General features: G+C 41.4%; 1 protein-coding gene across 1 annotated transcript in view; it reads left to right on the top strand.

Annotated features, from left to right (window-relative positions):
* Positions 1-27,287, top strand: part of INTS4 (integrator complex subunit 4) — a 117,828-nt gene that overhangs the window by 83,474 nt on the left and 7,067 nt on the right. Inside the window, exons 17-22 of the mRNA XM_055581407.1 lie at positions 3,069-3,149; positions 5,563-5,693; positions 14,575-14,634; positions 16,995-17,154; positions 17,371-17,514; positions 23,808-23,928. Coding sequence (XP_055437382.1) covers positions 3,069-3,149; positions 5,563-5,693; positions 14,575-14,634; positions 16,995-17,154; positions 17,371-17,514; positions 23,808-23,928 — 697 coding nt within the window. The remainder of the gene's footprint in view (positions 1-3,068; positions 3,150-5,562; positions 5,694-14,574; positions 14,635-16,994; positions 17,155-17,370; positions 17,515-23,807; positions 23,929-27,287) is intronic.

Raw genomic sequence — 27,287 nt, 5'->3', positions numbered from 1 at the left:
TTGAATATGATGCTAAGAATGTGCTTTAATGGATTCAGCAGTGTTTGAGGCCTTAAGTGGAAAAATATATGGTCTTATGCAACTGCTTAGCAATGGGGAAATTATGTACTCTGGAGTATAATTACATTTGTCTCTAATTAAAGAATTGTTAACTCATATAGGAATTTTAATTTTTTAATTTGGGAGAATTCTTTTATTATATAATTGGAGCAGATTGGATAATCAGTTGCATTAGAATCCCAAGGATTTTAACTGTTTTTAAATAATTTGATTAGCAAAGATCTTATATAAACATATATATATTTTTGTAATGCTAATTTCATTTTGTCAAAGTCAAATTAGTCAAAGGTTGATTTCATTGCTCTTAAAAGGGCCAACTTGCTGGCATTTCATAGTAGGTAGTTAGATTACATGTATATATATGTGTGTGTGTGTGTGTGTGTGTAGCAAGTTAGTACCAAAAGCCTGTTTCAGTTTACTGAGTTGAAAACCAATTAAACTAGCTCAATAGCTGTCAGCTTCTGCAGCAGAATTCTGCTGTTAATTCAGACTTCTGATTTTGGAGAGCCCTCTCACTTGATAAAACTTTACCTTGGCTTTAGTTCTAAGTGTTGTTAGTCTTCAAAGCTGTTAGTGATATTTGACCAAAGTCAGAATAAATGGAGGAGTCAGAAATTATTAGCCACTGTAAGATATGTGATTTTAGGGTGATTAGGTGTATGTATACATGTGAAAATGGATGTGTACACTGAAGTAGGTTGGGATTTAAACAGTCCTAAATTGGCTAGATAGATTCATTCAAATATATGTACCTTTGTAAGCACTAGCACAGTTAAGATGTAGAACATTTCTATTATCCCCAAAAGTTCCTTTATGTCCCTTTGCACAGTTATTTGGCTTTTCCAAGTTTCTATAGAAAGTGAAAGTGAAGTCGCTCAGTTGTGTCCAACTCCTAGTGACCCCATGGACTGCAGCCTACCAGGCTCCTCCGTCCATGGGATTTTCCAGGCAAGAGTGCTGGAGTGGATGGCCATTGCCTTCTCCAGGGGATCTTCCCGACCCAGGAATCAAACCCAGGTCTCCTGCACTGCAGGCAGACATTTTACCATCGGAGCCACCAGGGAAGCATAAGTTTCTATAAAACAAGGCTAATAATTACTCTGCCCAAGTAAGAATTGGTAGCAAGCAGCATGTGAAAACCCTTGGTCTATTGTCTGGTACATAGTGAGTGCCATGTCAACATTGGTCTTCTTCCTTCTTCCTTGGCTTGCTATCTTCTGCATTGGAATACCAAAAGGCCTTTGAAAAGAATCTACTTTTCTTTAGTAGTAAAAGAGAAGAGATTACTTCAAAATGTGATATAATGTTATATACCCAAATGCTTCCCAGGTGGCGCTAGTGGTAAAGAACCCATCTGCCAATGCGGGAGTCCTAAGAGGCACAGGTTTGATCCCTAGGTCAGGAAGATCGCCTGGAGGAGGAAATGGCAACCCACTTCAGTATGCTTGCCTGGAAAATTCCATGGACAGAGAAGCCTGGTGGGCTACAGTCCATAGGATTTCAAAGAGTCAGACATGACTGAAGTGACTTAGCACACACACACCCCAAAAAGCATACAAAATTACTCTGATTTCTACAACTACAACTATATAAAAAACATGTATATGAGAAATTATTGGAAGCAAATATTCGAAAACAGTAACTCTGTTAGTGGTAGTATGATTTAGTAGTATAATTTAAAAATTTCTATGTTAATACTCCAGACTTGCCGCTGTCTGATAGTCACCAGGTACATGTAACTGTTGAGCACTTTAAATGTTCATATTGAGATGAGCTGTTAGTGTAAATACAGCCTGGACTTCTTAGACTTAGTATGAAAAAATGTGAACTATCTCGTTAATAATTTTTAAACTATTGGTTGCATAGTGTATATACTGGGTTAAATAAACTGTATTGATAAATTAATTTCACCTGAATCTTTTTACATTTTTTGGTTATTGTTATTTTTCTGTCTTTTTTTTTTAATTTCAAAGATGTAACTACTAGAAAATATAAAATCACATCCATGGCTTACGTTATTATATTTCTATTGGACAGTGTAAGTCTAGGTTTTCTGAACTGTCAGTATGTCTATAATTAAGAAGGACTGAAAATAAGAGACTATAGCAGAGGTTTAGATGAGATGCCATATGGATGGATAGGAGAGGAGAGAGATGAAAGGTAAAATTCGTGGCTATAAGTGATAGTTTTGAATATAGAGAGTTAGCGAGGAATCTAGGAAAGCTTCTTGATTTTTTATTTGAGTATGTTGGTCAGGTGATAGGGGTATTCACAGATAGTGAGCATAGAGCAAAGAAAAAGGAATCAAGTCAAGGAAGAAGGGTCTGGGCTGTCAGGGTAGTCAATGGGCTTTGAGATCAGGAGGTCCCAGACCTCAGAAGCCTAGCTTGCCTGGACATTGTGATAAGGCCTTCATGTCTCCTGCACTTTGCTTGCAAAGCTATGGTCTGGGGCATGGGGTCTTTGGGCCACGAATTGAATGGGGGAGGATTGCATTGGGCCCAAATCATTGGTCTCTACTTTGGCTTAAAAGAGTAAGACTGAGAGGGGGTCTTGATCACAGTAAATTTTCTTTTTTTGTTGTTGTTGTTTTTTTTTATTTTTTTTGTTTTATTTTTAAACTTTACAATATTGTATTAGTTTTGCCAAATATCGAAATGAATCCGCCACAGGTATACCTGTGTTACCCATCCTGAACCCTCCTCCCTCCTCCCTCCCCATACCCTCCCTCTGGGTTGTCCCGGTGCACCAGCCCCAAGCATCCAGTATCGTGCATCGAACCTGGACTGGCGACTCGTTTCATACATGATATTATACATGTTTCAATGCCATTCTCCCAAATCTCCCCACCCTCTCCCTCTCCCACAGAGTCCATAAGACTGATCTATACATCAGTGTCTCTTTTGCTGTCTCGTACACAGTAAATTTTCAAAGTAAAACAAACTCTAAAGTCTCAAATGATATGCAGTCTTTATGACCTCTGGTTCTATCCTCTGCTGACTTGTTAGGCCCTGCAGGAAAAGCTGTGGAATGTGGCCGCCCCTTTATATTTGAAGCAGAGTGATTTGGCCTCAGCAGCAGCAAAACAGGTAAGCTTATTGAGACCTTCTCCTCAGATAGGTATTTGTCCAGAAATTGTGTTCTCTAAGTTAGTTAGAGTCAGAGGACTTCACAAGGCTCTGCTGTGGCTCCCCACTTCCAGCCTGTGACAGAAGATAGTGATACGAGGAGCAGCATAATTAGGGGACACAGCACCGGCTTTTGAGTCAGGGGGCTTTGGTTCTGTTCCCATGTCTGCCTCTAATTTGCTAAGTGATTAAGAGCAAGTTACTTAATCTCTCTGATTTCTAAGATTTCTTTTGTGTTCTAAAATATTATTAATTTGTATTTCCAGAAATGGGGACTTCTCTGTTGGCTCGGTGGTAAAGAATCTGTCTGCCAATGAAGGCGATGCGGGTTTGATCCCTGGGTAGGGAAGATCCCCTGGAGAAGGAAATGGCAACCTACTCCAGTATTCTTTCGTGGGCAATCCCATGGACAGAGGAGTTTGGTGGGCTATAGGAGCCTGGTAATCCATGCGGTTACAAAAGAGTTGGACACAATTTGGTGACTAAACAACAACAAATTTCAGATATGCTAAAATTGAATAATAATATCATGAGTCTTTCATCTGAAAATGTAGCTGAACTCATTTCGAGGTTATCTATATTTTCAGCCTGTACCATCTCTCTCATTTCTTTAACCATCTCTTGAATATTTAAAGGTCCCTACGTTTCTCCTCAGTTCATTAAGTAGAATTTAATTTTACTTGCCTTAAATGTCTTTCTTCCTAGTTTTGAGCAATTTCCCTTCATTTTTGGGTAATGGCATTTGCTCTTCTGGGTCATGCCTTCCTAACAGTAAGTTTGTATATGACTAACTATGACCCAATTGGAAGATAATGATGGTGACTATGACTGCTACATTATAGTTCACTAAATGATTTCAAGTCTATTTTACTTAATCCTCATAATAATCCCATTCGGTGGAACTTCCCTGGCAGTCCAATGGTTAGGACTCTGTGCTTTCACTAAAGGGGGCACAGGTTCAGTCCCTGGTCAGAGAACTAAGATCCTGAAAGCTGCATGGTGTGTGTGTGCGCACACACACACACACACACACACACACACACCCCATTAGGTAGGAATAAGTATTGAGTCCACACACACACACACACACACCCCGTTAGGTAGGAGTAAGTAAGTATTGAGTCCATTTTACAGATGAAACAGCACTCAGCAAGGTTATAGTCAGAGAGCTATAGGTAGTAAATCAGAGACTTGACCTCAGATCCTCTGATAGCCAAAGTCTGTTTTCTTTCCACTATTCTGCTTGATCTCTAATCTAGTCCCCCTCTCAGACCTACCATGTGGCTTGTAGGGGAGTAGAACTTAATGACTGCAGAGTGGAGATGGGCCATGTTGGGAGGGATGGGACCAGGAAGCAGTAATCTGGAAGAGAGAAAAGAATTACCATTTCCATGTGACATTTGGGCTCCCTGGTGGCTCAGATGTAGAGTCTGCCTGCAAAATGGGAAACCTAGGTTCGGTTCTTGGATCAAGAAGATCCCCTGGAGAAGGAAATGGCAACCCACTCCAGTATTCTTACCTGGAAAATCCCATGGACGGAGGAGCCTGGCGGGCTACAGTTCATGGGTCACAGGGAGTCAGACATGACTGAATGACTAATACTGCACTTTCATGTGACAGTTACTGTGTTAAGCACCTTCCATGCCCCATTTAATCCTTTAAATTTTATTATGTTGGTGCTGTTTCTTCTGCATTTACAGTTAGGGAAACTGAGGCACTGTGTTATTTGGAAATATACCTTACTGTCAGTTGTAGGAGAACCTGGAGTCATTTTTCCGACTCAATGCCTTCAAAAACCACAGAAGGGAAAGAGAAACATCATTAGAGGGAGTCGCTGCCTTGGATAGAATAGAACAAGAGCTTAAGATGCACTGGGCTTGAGCTGAGGTCACAGATACTGTTTTCTGCACTGATTCCCTCCGTAAAATCCCTCTGACAGACCCAGCTCATGGAGCAGACTGGATGACTAACAGCTGGGTAATGGTTCCTGATACTAAACTCTTGAGGGCCTTTCTTGAAGATTACGTTTCTATATATATCCATTTGCTGCCATGCGAAGTGAATTTCCTTTAGAGTTACAAGCAGTGCTTTACAGTTTTATCTAAGTGTGTAAACTTTCATATCTTTATGTCATCAACTGAATAATATTACCAGATGACTTTGTTATTTTAATTGACAAAGTAATTCTCTTTTCACAAGACTTAAAAATTTCTGTTAACGTGAATATTAATTTCTCTGAAATTATATCAATTTCTATAAACATAGGCACTTAAAAATCTCAGATCAGAATTAAAGCTTAGGCCTTAAAAAAAAAAAAAAAACTCTGGTCAGATCTGGTTTCACTCAGAATTCTGTGCTGCTGTTTTCCTTATAGATCATGGAAGAAACCTACAAAATGGAGTTCATGTATAGTGGCGTGGAGAACAAGCAGGTGGTGATTATCCATCACATGAGGCTACAGGCCAAAGCCCTGCAACTTATAGTAACAGCACGGACTGCTCGAGGGTAAGATGTGTGGTTGGCAAAAAAAGGGTCGCCCAGTCCTTTTAAAGACACCTAAAAATACATTCAGAAATCTCACCAAGGTTAATGATGCATGAAATTATATTTAGGAAAGATTACCTATGGGATGGGCTTCCCTGGTGGCTCAGACAGTAAAGATTCCATCTGCAATGCAGGAGACCTGGGTTCTATCCCTGGGTTGGGTTCGACCCAGAGATAGAAGATCTCCAGAAGATCCCCTGGAGAAGAAAATGGCAACCCACTCCAGTATTCCTGCCTGGGAAATCTCATGGACAGAGGAATCTGGTAGACTACAGTCCATAGGGTCACAGAGAGTCAGGCACGACTGGGGACTAACACTTGCAGTGTTACTTTTCACCTAAGGGATATTGCAAGCTCTTTATTCCTTGAGATATTCCAAATTCCATTCTTATATCATATTAGATCCCTGGCAAAACCCTTCAGTGGCTCTCCATTTCCTATAGCAGAACATAGGATTTCATCTGGCAACAAAAGTGTACTATATGATCCCTGATAGATTTCTTTAAGAATTTCGTGCCTGAACCATTTTGTTTTCTCTTCTGAAGGGACTAGTGCTTTGTCTTAGGCAGTAAAGACAAATTTTGAGACTGTCTGGTGCTGTGAGACTACTTTGTTCAAATCTTGACCTTTCTACTTACTCCTTGTTTGATTATAGACAGGTTTTTTTTTTTTTTTTTTTTTTTTTTAGCCTCTCTGAGCCTTGTTTCCCTACCTGTAAAATGAGAATGATGACAGCATCTGTCTCATAAGGTTTCCATGAAGAATCAGTCAGTTCAGTTGCTCAATCGTGTCCAACTCTTTGCAACCCCATGGACTGCAGCATGCCAGGCCTCCCTGTCCATCACCAACTCCTGGAGTTTATGCAAACTCAAGTCCGTTGGTGATACCATCTAACCATCTCATCCTCTGTTGTCCCTTTCTCCTCCCGCCTTCAATCTTTCCCAGCATCAGGGTCTTGTCAAATGAGTCAGTTCTTCACATCAGGTGGCCAAAGTATTGGAGTTTCAGCTTCAACATCAGACCTTCCAATGAATATTCAGGACTGATTTCCTTTAGGATGGACTGGTTGGATTTCCTTGCAGTCCAAAGGATTCTCAATTGTCTTCTCCAACACCACAGTTCAATTCTTCGGCACTCAGCTTTCTTTATAGGCCAACACTCACATCCATACATGACTACTAGAAAAACCATAGCCTTGACTAGCCAGACCTTTTTTGGCAAAGTAACGTCTCTGCTTTTGAATATGCTGTCTAGGTTGGTCATAACTTTTATTCCAATGAGCAAGCGTCTTTTCATTTCATGGCTGCAGTCACCATCTGCAGTGATTTTGGAGCCCCCCAAAATAAAGTATTTCACTGTTTCTGCTGTTTCCCCATCTATTTCCCATGAAGTGATGGGACCAGATGCCATGATCTTAGTTTTCTGAATGTTGAGCTTTAAGCCAACTTTTTCACTCTCCTCTTTAACTTTCATCAAGAGGCTTTTTAGTTCTTTTTTGCTTTCTGCCATAAGGGTGGTGTCATCTGCATCATCCAGGCCAGTGTTTTTCATGATGTACTCTGCATAGAAGTTAAATAAGCAGGGTGACAATAGCCTTGACCTTTTGGAACCAGTCTGTTTTTCCATGTCCAGTTCTAACTGTTGCTTCCTGACTTGCATATCGGTTTCTCAAGAGGCAGGTCAGGTGGTCTGGTATTCCCATCTCTTTCAGAATTTTCCACAGTTTATTGTGATCCAAACAGTCAAAGGCTTTGGCATAGTCAGTAAAGCAGAAATAGATGTTTTTCTGGAACTCTCTTGCTTTTCGATGATCCAACAAATGTTGGCAATTTGATCTCTGGTTCCTTTGCCTTTTCTAAATCCAGCTTGAACATCTGGAAGTTTACAGTTCATGTACTTCTGAAGCCTGGCTTGGAGAATTTTGAGCATTGCTTTACTAGCGTGAGATGAGTGCAATTGTGCGGTAGTTTGAACATTCTTTGGCATTGCCTTTCTGGGATTGGAATGAAAACTGACCTTTTCTAGTCCTGTGGCCACTGCTGAGTTTTCCAAATTTGCTGGCATATTGAATGCAGCACTTTCACAGCATCATCTTTCAGGATTTGAAATAGCTCAACTGGAATTCCATCACCTCCACTAGCCTTGTTCGTAGTGATGCTTTCTAAGGCCCACTTGACTTCACATTCCAGGATGTCTGGCTCTAGGTCAGTGATCACACCATCGTGATTATGTGGGTCATGAAGATCATTTTTGTATAGTTGTTCTATGTATTCTTGCCACCTCTTCATAATGTCTTCTGCCATGAATAATGAATGGGGTAAAATGTGTAAAAGCACTAACATGGTACTTGGTACATAGTAAGAGTTCATTATAATGATAGCTGTTAGACTTTCTGAGAATGAGAATTGCTATGTTGCTATATTTCATTGATTCTGAAGTGTTCATTTAAAAATTTTAACTTCTCTGAAATCAGATATTTTGATGATGTGCTATAGTTTGATTCAAAGTGTTTTTTGTTTCTTGGTGTTTGATAAAAGTGCATCTTTGGCACCATAGGTTTCATAGAATATGTACTTAGGGAACTTGTTACCAGACAGAAGACACATTTGATGCTCAGTCCACTAGTTGTGTTAGCCTAAAAATCATGTAGAGAAACAAATATATGAGTGTTTAAGTAAGCACCTAAAAACACATTATGAAGAACATTCTGAGTGTTGTTTTATTTCTTTGCTTCTCTTGATGGTGACCTGATACGGTCAGGTGGTGCCTCAGTCTTAGAGATAGCCATACATTCATTTAGCAAATGTTAAATCCCTGCTATGTGCCAACTGTAGCTGAGAAAAGATAAGTGCTTGTGATAGCATCTACACTTTTTTATTTAAAGAAAATGGATCTCCTTTTCAGTTTATATACAATTATTGTAAACATTTAAATATTGCAGATTAAATGAACATTCTGTTCTCTATAATCTACCCATTGTAAAACACCTAACCGTCCATTTAGATTATAAGTATGTGTGTTTAATATAGATTGAATCATAACATACTTGTCTGTCGTGCCTTATTTTTACTTCATCCAGCAATATATTTCATGTTTCCATGTCATTAATAAGGTTCCAATATATTTGGTCTTTACTCATTTTTTTTGGGCTGTGCTGCTGCTCTGTGTGGCATATAAAATCTTAGTTTCCTGACCAGGAATCAAACCCGCGCCACCTGCTTTGGACCGCCAGAGAAGTCCCTCATAATATATTATTTTATATTTTCCATTTGTATGTGTTCCTGCTACTTTTTCTTTTTCCTTGACTTTTGCTGGATTGATTGTTTTGTTTCTCTCTTCTTCCAGGGGTTTGAAGGTTTTATACTATTCAGGTTTTAAGCTATTCAAATTAGAAGCAGTAGAACATACTACTGGTTCAGAGGGCTAGGGTGCCTCATAGCTTAGATTCAGATCTTAACTCCACAATTTGCAAACTTAGTAACCATGGGCAAGGTGCTTAAGAATGTCTCTCCATTTGTTTTCTGTAAGTTAAACCGGGGCAATGATAGTACCTGGATCTCTGTCATGAAGTTATTGTAAGGATATGTAAAGCCCTTAAAATGCTGCCTGACACATTAAGAATAAACCCTTAATATATGTTAGCTCTTTTTAGTTGTATAAATAGTATTTTTACTCATTTTTAATAAATTGATTGACCTTATATTCAGAGAAGGCAATGGCACCCCATTCCAGTACTCCTGCCTGGAAAATTCCATGGACGAAGGGGCCTGGTAGGCTGCAGTCCATGGGATCACTGAGAGTCGGACATGACTGAGAGACTTCACTTTCACTTTTCACTTTCACGCATTGGAGAAGGAAATGGCAACCCACTCCAGTGTTCTTGCTGGAGAATCCCAGGGACGGGGGAGCCTGGTGGGCTTGTATAGAGTCAGACATCTATGGGGTCGTCGTATAGCGTCAGACACGACTGGAGTAACTTAGCAGCAGACCTTATATTTATTAGCATTAAAAATAGAATTCATGATCACCTTTATCAAGACCACATTTAATCAAAATACAAGTTTATTTGCTAGTTTCACATTGTTAAATAATTTAGAATTTAGTTTCAGATTATCCTTTTTTTAAATTGCAGCTGATTTACAGTATTAGTTTCAGGTATTCACTATTTTTATAGATCATACTTCATTAAAAGTTATTACAAGATAATGGCTATAGTTCCTTGTGCTATACAATATATTGAATTACAGTTTTTCATGTATGTCTTATTTTATGAATTCTTTATTAAAATCTGCATCAGTCTTTTTAAGTACATTGTCAAAATTATTTAGCTCCAACTTGCCCACCACTCCTGTTTTTGTACTACAATTATGTTTTTAAAAAAAATTATTTATTTGGTTGTTTGGTTTTAGTTGCTGCATGCAGGATCTTTAAATTCTAGCACGTGAGATCTAGTTCTCTCACCAGGGATGGAACCCAGGCCGCCTACATTGGGAGTTCAGAATCTTAGCCACTGGCCCACCAGGGAAGTCCCCACAGTTGCCTTTTAAAATTCCCTGTTCTAATTCACTGTGTATCTGACTGGAACACATTCACTAGTAATTGTTTTTCGGAATAAGTACATAAGTAGTGTACTCATGGAGAAGGAAATGGCAACCCACTCCAGTGTTCTTGCCTGGAGAGTCCCAGTGATGGTGGAGCCTGGTGGGCTGCCATCTATGGGGTCGCACGGAGTCGGACACGACTGAAGTGACTTAGCAGCAGCAGCAGTGTACTCATGGCGGAGAAGGCAATGGCACCCCACTCCAGTACTCTTGCCTGGAAAATCCCATGGACGGAGGAGCCTGGTGAGCTGCAGTCCATGGGGTCGCTAAGAGTCAGACACGACTGAGCGACTGCACTTTCACTTTTCACTTTCATGCATTGGACAAGGAAATGGCAACCCGCTCCAGTGTTCTTGCCTGGAGAATCCCAGGGACGGGGGAGCCTGGTGGGCTGCCGTCTATGGGGTCGCACAGAGTCGGACACGACTGAAGCGACTTAGCCTAGCAGTGTACTCATGGAGACTTTGCATATCTAAAACTTTCTTTTGCTCTCATACATGAATGGAGTTCTTTCAGAACTTAATATTGCTATGTCTGTTTCATTCTCTTTCCTTTGTAGTTAATTTATTTTTCTCAAAGCTGTAAACTTTTCTTTTTAGAATTCAGAAATTTCTGAATATGTCTAGGTATGTGTTTACTTTCCTTGTTCTTACTGACCTTTAGTGGGACTTTGAAGTCTTCAGTTCAGTTCAGTTCAGTCACTCAGTCGTGTCCGACTCTTTGCGACCCCATGAATCAGCATGCCAGGCCTCCCTGTCCCCATCACCAACTCCCGGAATTCACTGAGACTCACCTCCATCGAGTCAGTGATGCCATCCAGCCATCTCATCCTCTGGCGTCCCCTTCTCCTCCTGCCCCCAATCCCTCCCAGCATCAGAGTCTTTTCCAATGAGTCACTCTTCACATGAGGTGGCCAAAGTACTGGAATTTCAGCTTTAGCATCATTCCTTCCAAAGAAATCCCAGGGCTCATCTCCTTCAGAATGGACTGGTTGAATCTCCTTGCAGTCCAAGGGACTCTCAAGAGTCTTCTCCAACACCACAGTTCAAAAGCATCAATTCTTCGGCGCTCAGCCTTCTTCACAGTCCAACTCTCACATCCATACATGACCACAGGAAAAACCATAGCCTTAACTAGACGGACCTTTGTTGGCAAAGTAATGTCTCTGCTTTTGAATACGCTATCTAGGTTGGTCATAACTTTCCTTCCAAGGAGTAAGCGTCTTTTAATTTCATGGCTGCAGTCACCATCTGCAGTGATTTTGGAGCCCAAAAAAGTAAAGTCTGACACTGTTTCCACTGTTTCCCCATCTATTTGCCATGAAGTGATGGGACCAGATGCCATGATCTTCGTTTTCTGAATGTTGAGCTTTAAGCCAACTTTTTCACTCTCCATTTTTACTTTCATCAAGAGGCTTTTTAGTTCCTCTTCACTTTCTGCCATAAGGATGGTGTCATCTGCATATCTGAGGTTACTGATATTTCTCCCGGCAGTCTTGATTCCAGCTTGTGTTTCTTCCAGTCCAGCGTTTCTCATGATGTACTCTGCATATAAGTTAAATAAGCAGGGTGACAATATACAGCCTTGATATACTCCTTAGCTCTGTTTTATCTTGAAATTTTTCTCCCTCTATCATTTCTTTAATTACTTCTTCTTCCATCCGCTTCAATCTGTCATACTGGATATTGTATCATCTGGCTCTATTTTTCCTACATTGTATCTTTTCTCTTACAATTTCAGTTTCTTTTTCTATTTTGTATTCTGAGTAAATTCCTCAGCATACTCTTTTAATTTACCATTTCAGTTTTCCTCATTTTTCCTTCTAGTGTTCAACTGTTGAATTGATTTCAGTATTATTGTTTATTTCTGTACCTTTTTTTAGCAGTTTTTCTTGCTTTATGATTGCAATATTGTTTCAAATCTTCTCTTGAGTCTTACTGAGGTTGTTTATTAGAATTTTTAAAAAAGGTTTCTGTGCTTTCTTGCCCTGATATTATCTCATTGAGGTCTTCTTGGTTTTCTTGATAGCTCCTGATGATCCTTATAACATCTGGTAATTTTTCATTGTGTTTTTATACTTATAAGTGAAAGTTTAGACCAGTTTAAATTGGTAATTGGTATAGGCTTGCCTAACAGTTATAGGTCAGTGTTTGGTTTTCCCTAGTGGGCCTTGCTCTTACACTGAAAGTGGGGGGTTCTTAGTGGTAGAGGCCTACTTCATGTATCATGTAGGTGAGGCTAACTACTCTGTTTGGGAGTTTGGGAAGAGTTCTCAAATCTTTTCATATTTTACTGCTTGGAAATTCTCCAAACTGGTTGTATGTAAGCAGGCCAAAAAAGGTACTACTTGGCTAACTTGCTTTCAGTTCAGTCTCTACTTAGCTGGAGTTCTCCTCTCTAGCTGTCTCATCCTTGGTGATCTTTGGTTGGTTAACCTCACTAGCAAATTTCAGTTCTACTTCTGGTAGTTTTTCAGAGTTAAGGGAGACTCAAGTGCTACAGACTTTTTAGGAAAATAATTCAGATTAATGTTGCTTTTAGAATACATTTCCATTTGCCATTTATCATTTATTTATCCATTCAACAAATTGTTATTGAAGAGCTGCTTGTTTCAGGAAATACATGATGAATAATATGAAGCCCCTACTCTCATGGAGCTTATGGTTTAGTAGAAAGACTCAACTGGATTATTAAGAACCTTGAGCCCATACTCTTACCCTTTTTTTAGCTTGTACTGGTCCTTTGTTGCCGCGCGAGGGCTTACTCTAGTTGCGGTGAGTGGGCTTTCTCATTGTGGTGGCTTCTCGTGTTGTGGAGCATAGGCTCTAGACGTCCGGGCTTCGGTAGTTGCGGCACAGCATGTGGGCTTCAGTAGCTGTGGCTTGAGATCTCTAGAGCACAGGCTCAGTAGTTGTGCATGTCCCCTGCATTGGCAGGTGGGTTCTTATTCAGTATACCACCAGGGAAGTCCCTCTTACATGTTTTTATATAAGGAAAGAGTGTTTTTTATTCACTGGAGCTGTATTCCTTCAAATAATAATGTATTAATGAAAATAAATGGAACATTCCATGTAAAAATTACAAGAAAAAAAGTGCACAAAGATCAAAGGAAAAATCTATTCTTTGATTAGTAAGTTACATTGACCTGGCATATTGCCTGGGCTTAATTAGGTATACATTTAAGTTTAAAGTACTGTGAGGCCAAAGAAATCAAGATAGAGAGGAAAGAATATAGTCTATGTCTGTGTGCAAAGTAGTAACAAAATCTTTTTCCATTTTGCATGAGAATGTGACCTTTGGTTTCCAAGTCTGTTTCCCGGAAACCTGATCACATCAACTCTATTACTAGATGACACTGCTGTGGTAAAAATGATCTCTAGGAAAATTACATATAGACTAGAAGGAACTATTGGACTTCCCAGATGGCTCTGTGGTAAAGAATCCGCCTGCCAATGTAGGAAACTCAGGTTTGATCCCTGGGTCAGGAAGATCCTCTAGAGAAGGAAATGGCAACCCATTCCAGTATGCTTGCCTGGAGAATTCCATGGACAGAGGAGTCTGGTGGCTATAGTACATGGGTTTGCAAAGGAGTCAGACATAATGTAGTGACTAAACAGCAACAACAAGAAGGAACTATCAGTGAACTCTAATTACCTGACGCAGATGCCAAGGCTTTGGCCTTCATTGAGTGCAGTGATTCTTGCAACTGAGCATATCCTTTTAGGTACCCTGGAAGGTATAACTGTAGGTTACTTCAAGAGATATTAGCACCTATGAGGCATGAAGTTTCTCCATAAAAATGGCCTCCACATTGGCCTGATGTAGCTCTCATCTCCTTGAACCTGAGCTGTCAAAACTCCCAGAGAGCTCTGTGGATTGCTTCATGGGCTGCTGCATGGACTGCTGCAGCGGAAGAATGTGACATTGCACTGCCCATAAGCTGTGCTCCTGTCCTATATCCAAACCGAATCTGGTGCCCAGTGTGCCTGTGATAGTTTGATTTTGATTATTCATTGAGTCAATGAGCACTGCACTGTTTTAATTGGGTTTGGGATTCTGGCGAATATTTCCCTGTAGGTCCTTTAGGAGTCCTTTAAGAGAAATAGAATTTTTACAGTGTAACATGCTCACTGTCTTTCCATGTAGGTTCAGTTTCTGGGACTTTGGTCTTTACTACTCAGTTCTCAGATTTCAAATAACATGGGTTTTTATTTGTTTTGTTGTTTTTTTCTCTTCTACAGAGTTGACCCCTTATTTGGAATGTGTGAAAAATTTTTACAGGAAGTGGACTTTTTTCAGAGGTAAGTATTTGATCACTTTCTAGCTTATTAAATCTTGGTTATATACAGAATTGCATTTATAGGGAAACAGGAGTGATCACAACCAGAATCTTTGGTTTAGCCCATGTAGCCCGTGTGCCCTAATTTGTATGCAGTTGACCTTCAGTATCAGTGGCTTCTGCATTCATGGATATGGAGGGCCTGGCTGTACTATTCCATTTTATGTGAAGGACTTGAGCATCCATGGATTTTGGTATGTGCTAGGGGTCCTAGAACCAATCTGCCACAAATACTGAGAGATAATTGTATTTTCTTTACTGGTGTGTAAACTTCCTAAGTTAGCTAAACATACAGCATAATAATAAAAACATCAGGAATTATTGAGTGTTTTGATTAAACACTCAGCTGGGCCAGAAAAAGACAAATATTATGTGGAAAAACTCAAAGTCACAACTTGTCTATTTTTTTCACCATGGTTCTGAAAGTGGTGTATTTCCCTCTTATCTACAAAATATTGTTCCATAATTCTGTAGGTAACTTTTATTTTGTAGCCTAGATATATTTTCTGAGGATTTTCTATGAAGTTAATTGGCTAAAACTGATGCAGTCGATGAGTGGAAGGCTTGGTGAAACAGTAGCAGTCAAAGTAATGACCAGACCTGTGGTATGCTGCCTGTACTATACTAGGAAGGATTTATAAGAATTTCAGATGTAATACTTTTGAAATCTAACGTTTCATTCTTCCACTCCTTGTTCCTACCCCCCTGAACTTTACCAAAACTGACTCTACAGGTTTGAAGGACTCTTTGCTTTTCAGGCTTTTTTCATTTGGATGATGATAGCTTCCTGTATGGAGAAGGAAATGGCACCCCACTCCAGTACTCTTGCCTGGAAAATCCCATGGACCAAGGAGCCTTGTAGGCTGCAGTCCATGGGGTCGCTCAGAGTTGGACACGAGTGAGCGACTTCACTTTCACTTTTCACTTTCATGCATTGGAGAAGGAAATGGCAACCCACTCCAGTGTTCTTGCCTGGAGAATCCCAGGGACAGGGGAGCCTGGTGGGCTGCCGTCTATGGGGTCACACAGAGTCTGACACGACTGAAGCGACTTAGCAGCAGCAGCTTCCTATAGGGCTAGGTTGCAGTACTACCCTCACCAGTAGGGGCTATGCTGTGCTGTGCTTAGTCGCTCAGTTGTGTCTGACTCTTTGTAACCCCCATGGACTGTAGCCTGCCGGGCTCCTCTGTCCATGGGAATTCTCCAAGCAAGAATACTGGAGTGGGTTGCCATGCCCTCCTCCAGGGAATCTTCTCAACCCAGGGATTGAACCCAGGTCTCCCGGGTTGCAGGCAGACTCTTCACCAGCTGAGCTATCAGGGAAGCCCTACTCTCTAGTAAATAATACAGTCTAGCTTGACTCTTTAGAACCTGACTTCAAATCTCTATGAAGTCCCTGCCTTACTTTTGGTTTTAGATTTTTATTTTTAATTGAAGTATAATTGGTTTACAATGTTGTATAAATTTCTGGTGTACAGCAAACTGATTTAGTTAAACATAGTTTTAGATTCTTTAAGGTGGAGAGTCTGTTTTTGCATAGTTGGATTGAGGAGATTTTTGGAAAGATGACAGCCCTGATTTGCCACAGAGGAGAATGTGTTGTTAAGAGCTGTACATTCTTCCTTAATTCAGCCTCCGAGTCCCAGAATTGATGTCACCCTCTCAGTGAAATATTTTTTAACTATCTCCTTTTACAAAGCAAAGTACCATGGAATCATTCAGAGCTGGGAGTAAGTTACTTAACTTTTTTAAGCCTCAGTACAACATTATCCTCTCTGAGTCTCAGCATTCTTATCAGTGGTTATAAGCTCCATTAAAACAGGCTTTTTAAAAAAATAAAACATTTTAAAAAAGATCAAATTAGAAAGCTGTATTGACTAGTAAAAATGATTTTTTGCATATTGAGAATATACTATTAAATTACTCAACTTATAAAAAAAAAAACCACAGGCTTTTTCTTCTCTTTGGCTCACTGTTTATGTCCCCAGTGTCCAGAATAGTACCTACTACCTGGTAAGGCCTAAACATATTTTTTATATTAATTAATGAATCAATGATACAAAAATAATATTTCTAACAATGCACAGGATTGCTAGATTAAATAAGATAGTATAAAACACTCAAGAGGTTGCCTGGCACATTTTAATAAACAAGGCTATTATGATGATTTTATCACTGCAGCTTAATTATATAGGTGTATGACTTTCCTCAGGAACCGTGAACTCCTCCAGTTCATCACTTTTCCTACCTCAGGGCCTGGCAGAAGTTCAGGGGTCAGCCTGTGGTGAATGAATTCCGAGCTGCTTCTGTTTATTCCTTCAGGTGTTTCATCGCTGATTTGCCCCACCTGCAGGACAGCTTTGTGGACAGACTTCTTGACCTCATGCCCCGACTCATGACATCCAAACCCGCAGAAGTGGTCAAAATTCTGCAGGCCATGCTGCGGCAGAGCACCTTCCTACACCTCCCCCTTCCAGAGCAGGTCAGTGTCTGTGTCAGTATCTTGACCCCTTCAGGGCAAGTCTATCCAAAGAATCAAAACTGCTCATCTTGGTGATCTTCTTTGACTTAGTGGAGCAGCTGAGTTCAGGCCTTTCTTCTGCTTGACTAACATATGTCCATCCATTAGTTAAGGAGGTCATGTTTTGTTGCGCAGGGATGACCTGGCTTTAGAATCGTATTTTCTTCTTGTTTACAGATCCACAAAGCCTCCGCCACCATTATTGAGCCAGCAGGCGAGTCAGACAACCCTTTGAGGTTTACGTCGGGGTTGGTGGTGGCCCTGGATGTCGATGCAACCCTGGAACACGTGCAGGACCCTCAGAGCACTGTGAAGGTCCAGGTCTGTCCGGTTTGGGTTCCCATGGAGTTTCTAAACTGACTTTGTGTTGGAACTTTTCACTTTAGCACCCCCTATAATCTCTGCCTGAGGGACAGAAACTGGGGAGAGGGAAGAGACGTTTTTATGGACGAGAGCCTGGGCTCAGTTCCCAGCTCTACTGCTGAATATGGTTTGGGGCAGGTTACATTAAACTCTGCATCTCAGGTTCTACAACTAACAAGTAGGAATGGTAACATTGAAATGATGCATTAATATGAAAAATCCTTGGTCCCCACTATGGGTTCATTAAATGGCAGGGCCCCTTCTGTTCTTACAGTGTGAAGTTAAGACTTGGTATTTTTAGGACTATAAGCAAACTGTAATAAGCAAATTCATGCAGGTTGTGGTTAGGTCAGCTTGGTGAATAAAATTTATGGGTGGGGGAAAAAGCAGTCCTAGGGAGTATTTTTCCCAAGTTAGATAGATGCACTAGAGATGGGAGAGATTCAGTATAGACAGTAATCAGTTTGTAACATTCTGTAGTTGAGCCCCAAAGGAGTCCTACCCATTTACTGTTTCCCTCCCTTCTTCCTTCCGTCCTTTCTCCTTCCCCTCCTTCTTTCCATCCATGCAATAATGTTTACTCTGTTGCACCTGCTAAGTGCTAGGCAAGTGAATTAGAATTCCTGCCCTCAGGATGCTTAGTTTCAGTGGGAGACAGACAAGTGGACAGGCTGTTGTAAAACAGAAGTTCAGCCATCAGTTCAGACAGGTACAGGATGAATTAAGAATATTATGGTTTCTTATTAAATACCAGCCTGTTCCGACAACATAGATCTAGTTTTGGGAGCCACTTGCAACACAACCTCCTGAAATGAGACACAACTTTTTTTTTTTTTTTTTTTCACTTTCTTTTTTTTTTTTATTTTATTTTATTTTTAAACTTTACATAACTGTATTAGATTTGCCAAATATCAAAATGAATCCGCCACAGGTTTACATGTGTTCCCCATCCTGAACCCTCCTCACTCCTCCCTCCCCATTCCATCCCTCTGGGTCGTCCCAGTGCACCAGCCCCAAGCATCCAGTATCGTGCATCGAACCTGGACTGGCAACTCATTTCATACATGATATTTTACATGTTTCAATGCCATTCTCCCAAATCTTCCTACCCTCTCCCTCTCCCACAGAGTCCATAAGACTGTTCTATACATCGGTGTCTCTTTTGCTGTCTCGTACATAGGGTTATTGTTACCATCTTTCTAAATTCCATATATATGCGTTAGTATACTGTATTGGTGTTTTTCTTTCTGGCTTACTTCACTCTGTATAATAGGCTCCAGTTTCATCCACCTCATTAGAACTGATTCAAATGTATTCTTTTTAATGGCTGAATAATACTCCATTGTGTATATGTACCACAGCTTTCTTATCCATTCATCTGCTGATGGACATCTAGGTTGCTTCCATGTCCTGGCTATTATAAACAGTGCTGCGATGAACATTGGGGTACACGTGTCTCTTTCCCTTCTGGTTTTCTCAGTGTGTATGCCCAGCAGTGGGATTGCTGGATCATAAGGCATGTCTATTTCCAGTTTTTTAAGGAATCTCCACACTGTTCTCCATAGTGGCTGTACTAGTTTGCATTCCCACCAACAGTGTAAGAGGGTTCCCTTTTCTCCACACCCTCTCCAGCATTTATTACTTGTAGACTTTTGGATTGCAGCCATTCTGACTGGTGTGAAATGGTACCTCATAGTGGTTTTGATTTGCATTTCTCTGATAATGAGTGATGTTGAGCATCTTTTCATGTGTTTGTTAGCCATCTGTATGTCTTCTTTGGAGAAATGTCTATTTAGTTCTTTGGCCCATTTTTTGATTGGGTCATTTATTTTTCTGGAGTTGAGCTGTAGGAGTTGCTTGTATATTCTCGAGATTAGTTGTTTGTCAGTTGCTTCATTTGCTATTATCTTCTCCCATTCTGAAGGCTGTCTTTTCACCTTGCTAATAGTTTCCTTTGATGTGCAGAAGCTTTTAAGGTTAATTAGGTCCCATTTGTTTATTTTTGCTTTTATTTCCAATATTCTGGGAGGTGGGTCATAGAGGATCCTGCTGTGATGTATGTCAGAGAGTGTTTTGCCTATGTTCTCCTCTAGGAGTTTTATAGTTTCTGGTCTTACGTTTAGATCTTTAATCCATTTTGAGTTTATTTTTGTGTATGGTGTTAGAAAGTGTTCTAGTTTCATTCTTTTGCAAGTGGTTGACCAGAGACACAACTTTTAAAATGATCTGTTCTCAAGACTAAGACTGGTTCAATAAGATAATGGACTGACTTAACAGACTCAGTTTCTAGATTGTGAAGCTTCTTAGAAGTTTCAAAGGTGGGGATGAAGGTGTACAGAACATACACCCAAAATAAGTCTTTTGGGCCCAAAGATTCTTTGGAGTGATTATTTTTGAGAGTCTGTAGACACAGGTGAATCTCTGGAAACAGAGTAGAGTTGCCCTTTTTGAGAGAAAAATTTACGTTTATAAGGGAAATCTCCATTTGTAAGATGTCTCCCTCTTAGTACCTGGAAGACTAATCTCTAGAAGCTCATATCAGTGGAGAGTATGCCAACTTAAATTTGCCTGACAACTTACCCTTGTTAATTGTGTTTTACTTGATGGCCTCCTGTGACAGGCTCTCTTTCTCTTCAGCATCTTTTTTTGGTCTAGCTGAAGATGGTATTTAAGGTGATGGCTTGGGCAGTTTTAAGGGGTGACTCAGTTGTCCTAGGTCTCTCCTAGGAGAGATGTATTTATATATAGAGATGTATTTATATATAGAGATGTATTTATATATATATGTTTTTATATATATACATTTATATATATGTATGTATTTGTTATTAAACTTCTGTTTTTCTCCTGTTAATCTGCCTTTATTATAGAAGAGTCTCAGACAAGAACCTAGAAGGGTAGAGGGGAAATTAGTTTTCCTTTCCTACAGGGTTATTTCCAATTTTTGGCTTCTATAAAAAATTCAGCAGTATGCTTAAAAAATATATATGTTACCGAGTCCAAGCTCGCTTCTAGGGCTCAAAACTGGGCTTTTGTCTAGCACTCAGAAATGAATTGTCTGAGGAGACACATGTGCTGACAAAGCAAGAGATTTTATTGGGAAAGGGTGCCCGGGTGGAGAGCAGTAGGGTCAGGGAACCCAGGAGAACAGCTCTCCCTTGTGGCTCGCAGTCTTGGGTTTTTTGGTGATGGGATTAGTTTCTGGGTTGTCTTTAGCAGTCATTCTGATTCAGAATCCTTCATGGTGGTGCCCACCTTGTTCAGCCACGATGGATACCATTGAGGATTCTGGGAGATGGTCGGACATGTGGTGTCTCCTTTTGATCTTTCCCCAACTCTTGCAGGTGGTGGTGGCCTATTAGTTCCGTGTTCCTTACCAGGACCTCCTGTCCTAAACAACTCATGCAAATGTTTACTGTGGTGCCTGGCCAGGGTGGGCGGTTTCAGTCAACGTGCTTCCCCTAACGGCTCTGCTCACTGCACAACAGGCCAATGAATCCGAGAGACGAGGTGTTGAGGCAAGGAAGAGACTTTAATCGGGGAGCTGAGAACCAAGAAGATAGCAGGCTAGTGCCTCAAGATAACCATCTTATTGGGGACTGGATGCCAGGTTCTTTTAAACATTAGAAAGAAGCAATGAGGAACTAAAGTCAAAAGGCAGAATAGAGAAGGAGATGCAGTGGGGAGGTAAAGTGAAAGGGCCTTCAGTCTTGCAAAACATCTCCAAGGGAATGGCCAGCCTTCAGAAGGGTGTGTTATTCTCTCCTATTCAAAGGCGGGCCAGGACAAAGTATCTCTCGTGAGCTGAACAAAAGCACTTTACAGTCAAGCAGGAGGCCAGGGTCCTCCAGGCAAGCCACTGAGTATGATATTAATATAATGAATACAATGGGAGAAACCCTTAATTTGTGGCTGAAGAAAAGAAAGACCTTGTTGAGATACTGTGACATGGATGAGGTCTGAAAGGATGATTAAGAGCAAAGGATAGAGGTATTCCAGGCAGAGGGAATATGAATAAACACTGGCAGTAAGTACAGAAAAGTAGCTTGGAGCAGGCAGGGTCAGCTTCCTGGAAGAGAATAAGGATGAATCAGGCCCTGGAGATGGTAATATTTGCCTATGGTGACAGTAGAGGAAAAATATCTTCTGGCTTTCCATCCGGAATTATTATAAATTATGAGACCTACAGAGAACTAATTCTGAGCTGCTGTGAAGTTGTGCTGCAGCTTTTTTTGTTTTGCCCTGTCGACTGAAAAAATAATGCACAACCTAGAATTGGAGAGTTTGGTTACTTTTTTGAGCGGATGTTCTTAGGGCTTCAGGCCTGGGAGATACCATCTCAGATTAATGCTGAGAAAACTGTTCTGAAGAGGAAGTGGGGGAAACTAGGTTATACAGGAATTTTTGCAACAACACCAGGTAGTCACAATGAAAGATTACTGTTCGTAAAAGAAAACTAAATATCTCAAGGAGTTTAGCGCTTTTCTGTAACTGGGAAGATGCAAGAATCTGGACTTGCTGAAATCATTCCTTTGATATGCACCTCAGCTGTCTGGGGCCAACATGCTGTGTTTTCTCATCCTGAGTTTCCTCAGGCTGTACCATGGGTGTGACTGCAGTCTGATGACTGCTAGATGGTGGGCATTCCTTGTTTCCGCCCTGTGTTCTCTCAGGGCTCACGGTTGGAGGGTGGCTGCTGTCCCTGATGGCTCAAAATCCTTTGCTTATTGAAATGGCAGGCAGTATTTTATTTCTCACTCCCAACATTAGCTTCACCCTAGGTCCACATTCGAATTACTCAGAATGTGTTAAAAAAAAGTACTGATGCACAGGCTTCAACCTACACCAGTTTAAGTCAGAATCTTGAGTAGAACTCATGAGTACCGGTATTTTTTATTTAAGAGTTCGTAGGTTCCAATTAAAAAGAAAAAATAAAGAGCCCATAGGTGATTCTAATGTGCAGCCAGGGTTGAGAACCAGTTTCACATTGTTCCTGGAAAAAGTTCACTGACCAATTGCGCATAAATGTGATCGCAGGTAGATTGTTTAAGGTTCATCTGCTAGACTCTACTGAAAAATCACCTTCAGAGTAGCTTTACTACATGCATGGCCAAACGGTTTGAATGCCATCATAGGTTGGAAGATGGGGAACTCACTGCTCAGTCGTTGGACAGCTCTGACAGTAAGAAAGCACTGTCCAGCTCAGCTGCCATGCCCCAACACTTCTGGACCGATGAGACTATGGGGCAGGTGGGCTGAGACATGCCTCCCCAGAGTTTCGTAGTTGAAAGACTTGTGCGGTCCCAACTTCACCCCATCAGTATATTCCCAAAGCCCAGGTCCTGTGTGCTTCTAGGATGTGCTTCATCTGTTCCTTTAGCTCACTTGTACACTGTGCAGTGACAGGCCCTCTAGCAGATAGCTGAGAAGCTCCCCTCGGTGTTGAGAGCTCTTCAGCAGCTTGTGAGACTTGAGGATCTGGCCTATGATTTGAGCAGACCCCTCATGAAGCACTATCTCTGTAGAACGAGAGAAACAGCTTCCTGGCTGCTTATGATCTAGTGAAAAGTTACAGAATTGTTCTTTTTAAAAATACGTATGTATGTATGTACTTAACTTTGGCTGTGCTGGGTCTTTGTTGCTGTGGGCAGGCTTTCTCTAGTTGCAGCACGCAGGGGCTACTTTCTGGTTGTGGTGTGCAGGCTTCTCGTTGTGATGGCTTCTCTTGTTGCAGAGCACGGGCTTCACTAGTTGTGGTATACAGGTTTAGTTTGCCCCACAACCTGTGGGATCTTCCTGGACCAAGGATTGCACCCATGTCCCCTGCACAGGCAGGTGGATTCTTAACCGCTGGACTACCAGCAAGGTTCCAGAATTATTCTTAATACTTGATAGTTGATGATGGATGGTGGGCCATGCTATGACTCAGAGCCAGAAGAAGCAGGGAGTGCCTGCAAAGGCTCTTCACGTCAGGATTAATATTTTAACTTATCCATGTACTTAATAGAGGCACCTTATTTCTCTCACTCACTCACCATAAATTCAGGAAAGATTTATCACGCACTGGCTTGTACTGGGGGGAGGGTAGAGAGATTTTGATAGTATTGTCCTCCCCACAAGGAGCAGTTTCTTATGAAGGATGGTGTTATCAATTTTCCTCCCGTTTTGGGGTTCACAGCATATGTCACCAGTAATTTTGTTAAAAGCTCACGGCTCTTCTGGCTCTTTTTCTCATGTCTGTCACCTCGTAGGTCTTATATCCAGATGGCCAGGCTCAGATGATCCACCCTAAGCCGGCAGACTTTCGGAATCCTGGCCCAGGGCGCCACCGGCTCATCACTCAGGTGTTCCTCTCCCACACTGCCTGGACAGGTAAGGAGTCAGTGCGGGCAAGGCATTTGTTTTTTATAGTTTGAAAAATACGTGATTGAACCAGGCCTGCTGAGGGTTGAACTTGATTTCCTAAGGCGCTTATAAGCTCAGACTGGGTACATTCAGACATTATTGCTTCATTGCTTTGATTGCATACAGCACAAACTTTTTTTAAAAGATTATGATAGAATGGAGTCTCATGGAAAGAACTGTGGGCTGGACACTTAGAGACTATTTTCTTATCGTAACCTTGTCATTGACCTGCTGCAAAACCTTGGACAGGCTACTCTCCCTTCTGAATCTTGTCTCCTCACCTTCTAAATTAAGATGACAATTCTTAATCTACTACTTAATTCTGAGGACTAGTCTTTTTGGAAATTAAACAGTTTTATATTTTTTTACCAGTAATCTAAAATCACTCTTTTTGTTATATGAACAGTTCATTTCATTCCCCCAGAAGAGGTACAATGACAACTGTTCCTGCCTTCCCTTCCCACATGGGCTGGTTTGTGGGTAGTGCAAAGATGATCTATTCCTACTTCTCCCTACAGCATCTGAGTAGAAACTTGATAATTTGAGAAAAGCACATAGAAGCTACATAAGTATTTTTCTTTAATTCATACAGGATAAAATGAGAGAATACAAATGCAATGACATTCCATTTCCACAGTCTGTAAAGCGCTTTGGAAACTTTAGAAAGAGACTCAGTCTGCAGAACCTAAAATGTGGGAGAGAATTGGTCTCGGTGGTGTTGCCTCAATTGTTGAAGATGATTTAGAAGTATGGTTGTTACTGGAGATGGTGTTCAATACCAGCAAATTTGGTTTATTTTAGAAATAGAGATGCCTTCTTAGAAAAAGAAATGCCTTCTGGAATTTTCTTTCACTGTATTTTTGAATACATGCATAATTATTTATTGCCATTATTAGTGGTTTTCCCCAATGAAGGGTGTTAGGTGGGAAGGTTTTCACAAAGAGGAAATGGTGCTGTTGAATGTCGGAGCAGCCCTTTGAGAGGTCCAGTGCTGCTGCTAAGTCGCTTCAGTCGTGTCTGACTCTGTGTGACCCCATAGACGGCAGCCCACCAGGCTCCCCTGTCCCTGGGATTCTCCAGGCAAGAACACTGGAGTGGGTTGCCATTTCCTTCTCCAATGCATGAAAGTGAAAAGTGAAAGTGAAGTCACTCAGTCGTGTCCGACCCTTAGCGACCCCATGGACTACAGCCTTCCAGGCCCCTCCGTCCATAGGATTTTCTAGGCAAGAGTACTGGAGTGGGGTGCCATTGCCTTCTCCGAGAGGTCCAATGGGCCTGTCACAATTGAGGGCGCTTCCAGCCAGGAAGCTTTTCCCAGGATCTGCCCCCCTGAACGTCCCTCACTCCTTATCCTTGCTGTTGGAATGTTCTGCACTGTTTGCCGCACTGCAAGTCTACAGGAAGGTAGAGTTCCTTATTCTGATCTCTTTTGGTGAAAGGACCCTAGGTATGGGGAAATAAATGCTGTGGGACAGCATTGTTCTGCAGGGACCAAGGATGAAGGAGGCAGAACAGCGTATTACAGCTCAGAAGAGCTTGAAAGGTTTCAAGGGGTGTATTGACTTGTCCCTGGTCATACAGCAGCTCACTGCATGAACCAGGCATACAATTTGGGCTGTCCTGAGCCTGAAAAATTATAATTCACTCAGGTTTACCTCCTTTGAGAGGCTGCTACCTAGTCATAATTTAAAATCTCCGTTTTAATTCTCTGCTCAGGAGTTACTCATGTCAGATGTTTCTCATTCATTTATTGACTTTATCTGCAATTAGAATGTGGGCTGCTTGAGGACAGGAAACTTGCTCATCACCTTTACCTCTGTGTTCCCAGTACCTCTATATCTCATGTCCCTAGTGCCTGACATGTAGTAGATGCTCAGCAAATAATGAAAACGGAATGTAGGGTTTCAAGTTTGCAATAAAAATTCACTCAATTCTTAGATAACTCTGTGGTGGGAGTTAGTATTCTGCTCTTCATTTTATAGATGCATAAGTGGAGGCCCACGTAGCTGATTAATGGTGGCTTGGAGGCCGGCATGCAGATTTCCTAAGTGCCTTGTTTTTTCACTATACCATCCTCCCATCTGGCCTGGGATACTAAAGTGAAATGTGTTCTCATTCTGAATGCACCAGCACTTTCTTCCTCCTAACCCAGGAGACGAGGCCTGGTGTTGGGTAGGGGCTCCTCCCTCTAGTTCCTCAGCTCCCTACCTAGGGCCTGTCTGTTGGGAGACAGGATGCTGCCAGGCCTGGAGTCATATAGACAAGTTTCCAAATTCTGCCTTACTTGCTGTGATCCTGAGAAAGTTATTTAACCTGTCTCATTTTCCTTTAAGACTGTGGAGTGGTAATATATACCTCATAAAGCCATACTCTGCTAAGCATGATAAACAGGTTGCATGATTGGCCCCAGACGATCTTTTGTTTCTTTTCCCCACTGTCTTCTCCCTCTTGTTTTTTTCTCTCTGCTCCCTTCCTCTAATGGCAGTGGCTTGAATTGCCACTCTTCACATGTACTGGTGAGCGAAGGCTTAATGACCAGGTAGGGTTCAGTTGTCTGACCTTACCAGGGTTTGGCTCCTGAAAGTGCTGTGAGAGCCAGGGCTGGGTTGTGGTTCAAGGTTGGCAGTAGCCATCTAGGACAAAAGAGGAGAGCCTGTTGGGAGAGCTGATACTGGAGCCTCGGACCGGAGAGCAGTGCTGGTTTCATTGCAGACACTGAAGGCTGGTGAAGGGGCCCATGGTAAATGGTCCCGCTGAAGCTGCTGTCTGGCCTCTGCTGGGTTACTCTGGCTGGCTGCCAGCCCTCCCTTCCTGGAAGACAGTGATCTCGTCTCTATTTTGATCCCTAGGAAGAAGTCTGAAAATAACAAGGAACATGTCTGGGGAGGCATTGAGAAGTCCTGGGACATCTGCCCTTGTTCATTTTCTGTTCTATCAGCCCTCATTGCTGCCCTTTAAACCCCTTAGCCTTGGGCTCATCTTTAAAACTTGCATCTTTCATGAAGTAAGCAGGTTACCCAGTCACACAAGATCGAGGAGGACACCCAAGCTCATGGTGTTCTTGTCCTCTGCACCTGTTGTTAGGTCTTTCTGAAATCCTCTCCTTCTTCTTTAGTGAAACCACATGGTTAATAGAAAGATTAGTGTTTCAGTTTATGAACTGAACTCAAATTCTGTCACTGGTGTGGGTTTGGGCAGTCACTTAGAAACTCTCAGAACCTTGGGACTTTTTGGGGATCATGATGATCTTTCTTTTGTGGTGCAACAGGGTAAGAACTCTTGGAGTTATGTATTTGGCACCAAGCAGGTGTTCCATTCCAAAGCCT

Source organism: Bubalus kerabau, chromosome 5, assembly GCF_029407905.1.
Source record: "Bubalus kerabau isolate K-KA32 ecotype Philippines breed swamp buffalo chromosome 5, PCC_UOA_SB_1v2, whole genome shotgun sequence".
NCBI classification, from domain to species: domain Eukaryota; kingdom Metazoa; phylum Chordata; class Mammalia; order Artiodactyla; family Bovidae; genus Bubalus; species Bubalus kerabau.
Note: the sequence above shows the minus strand (reverse complement) of the source record. Positions and strands in the feature narration are given on the sequence as shown.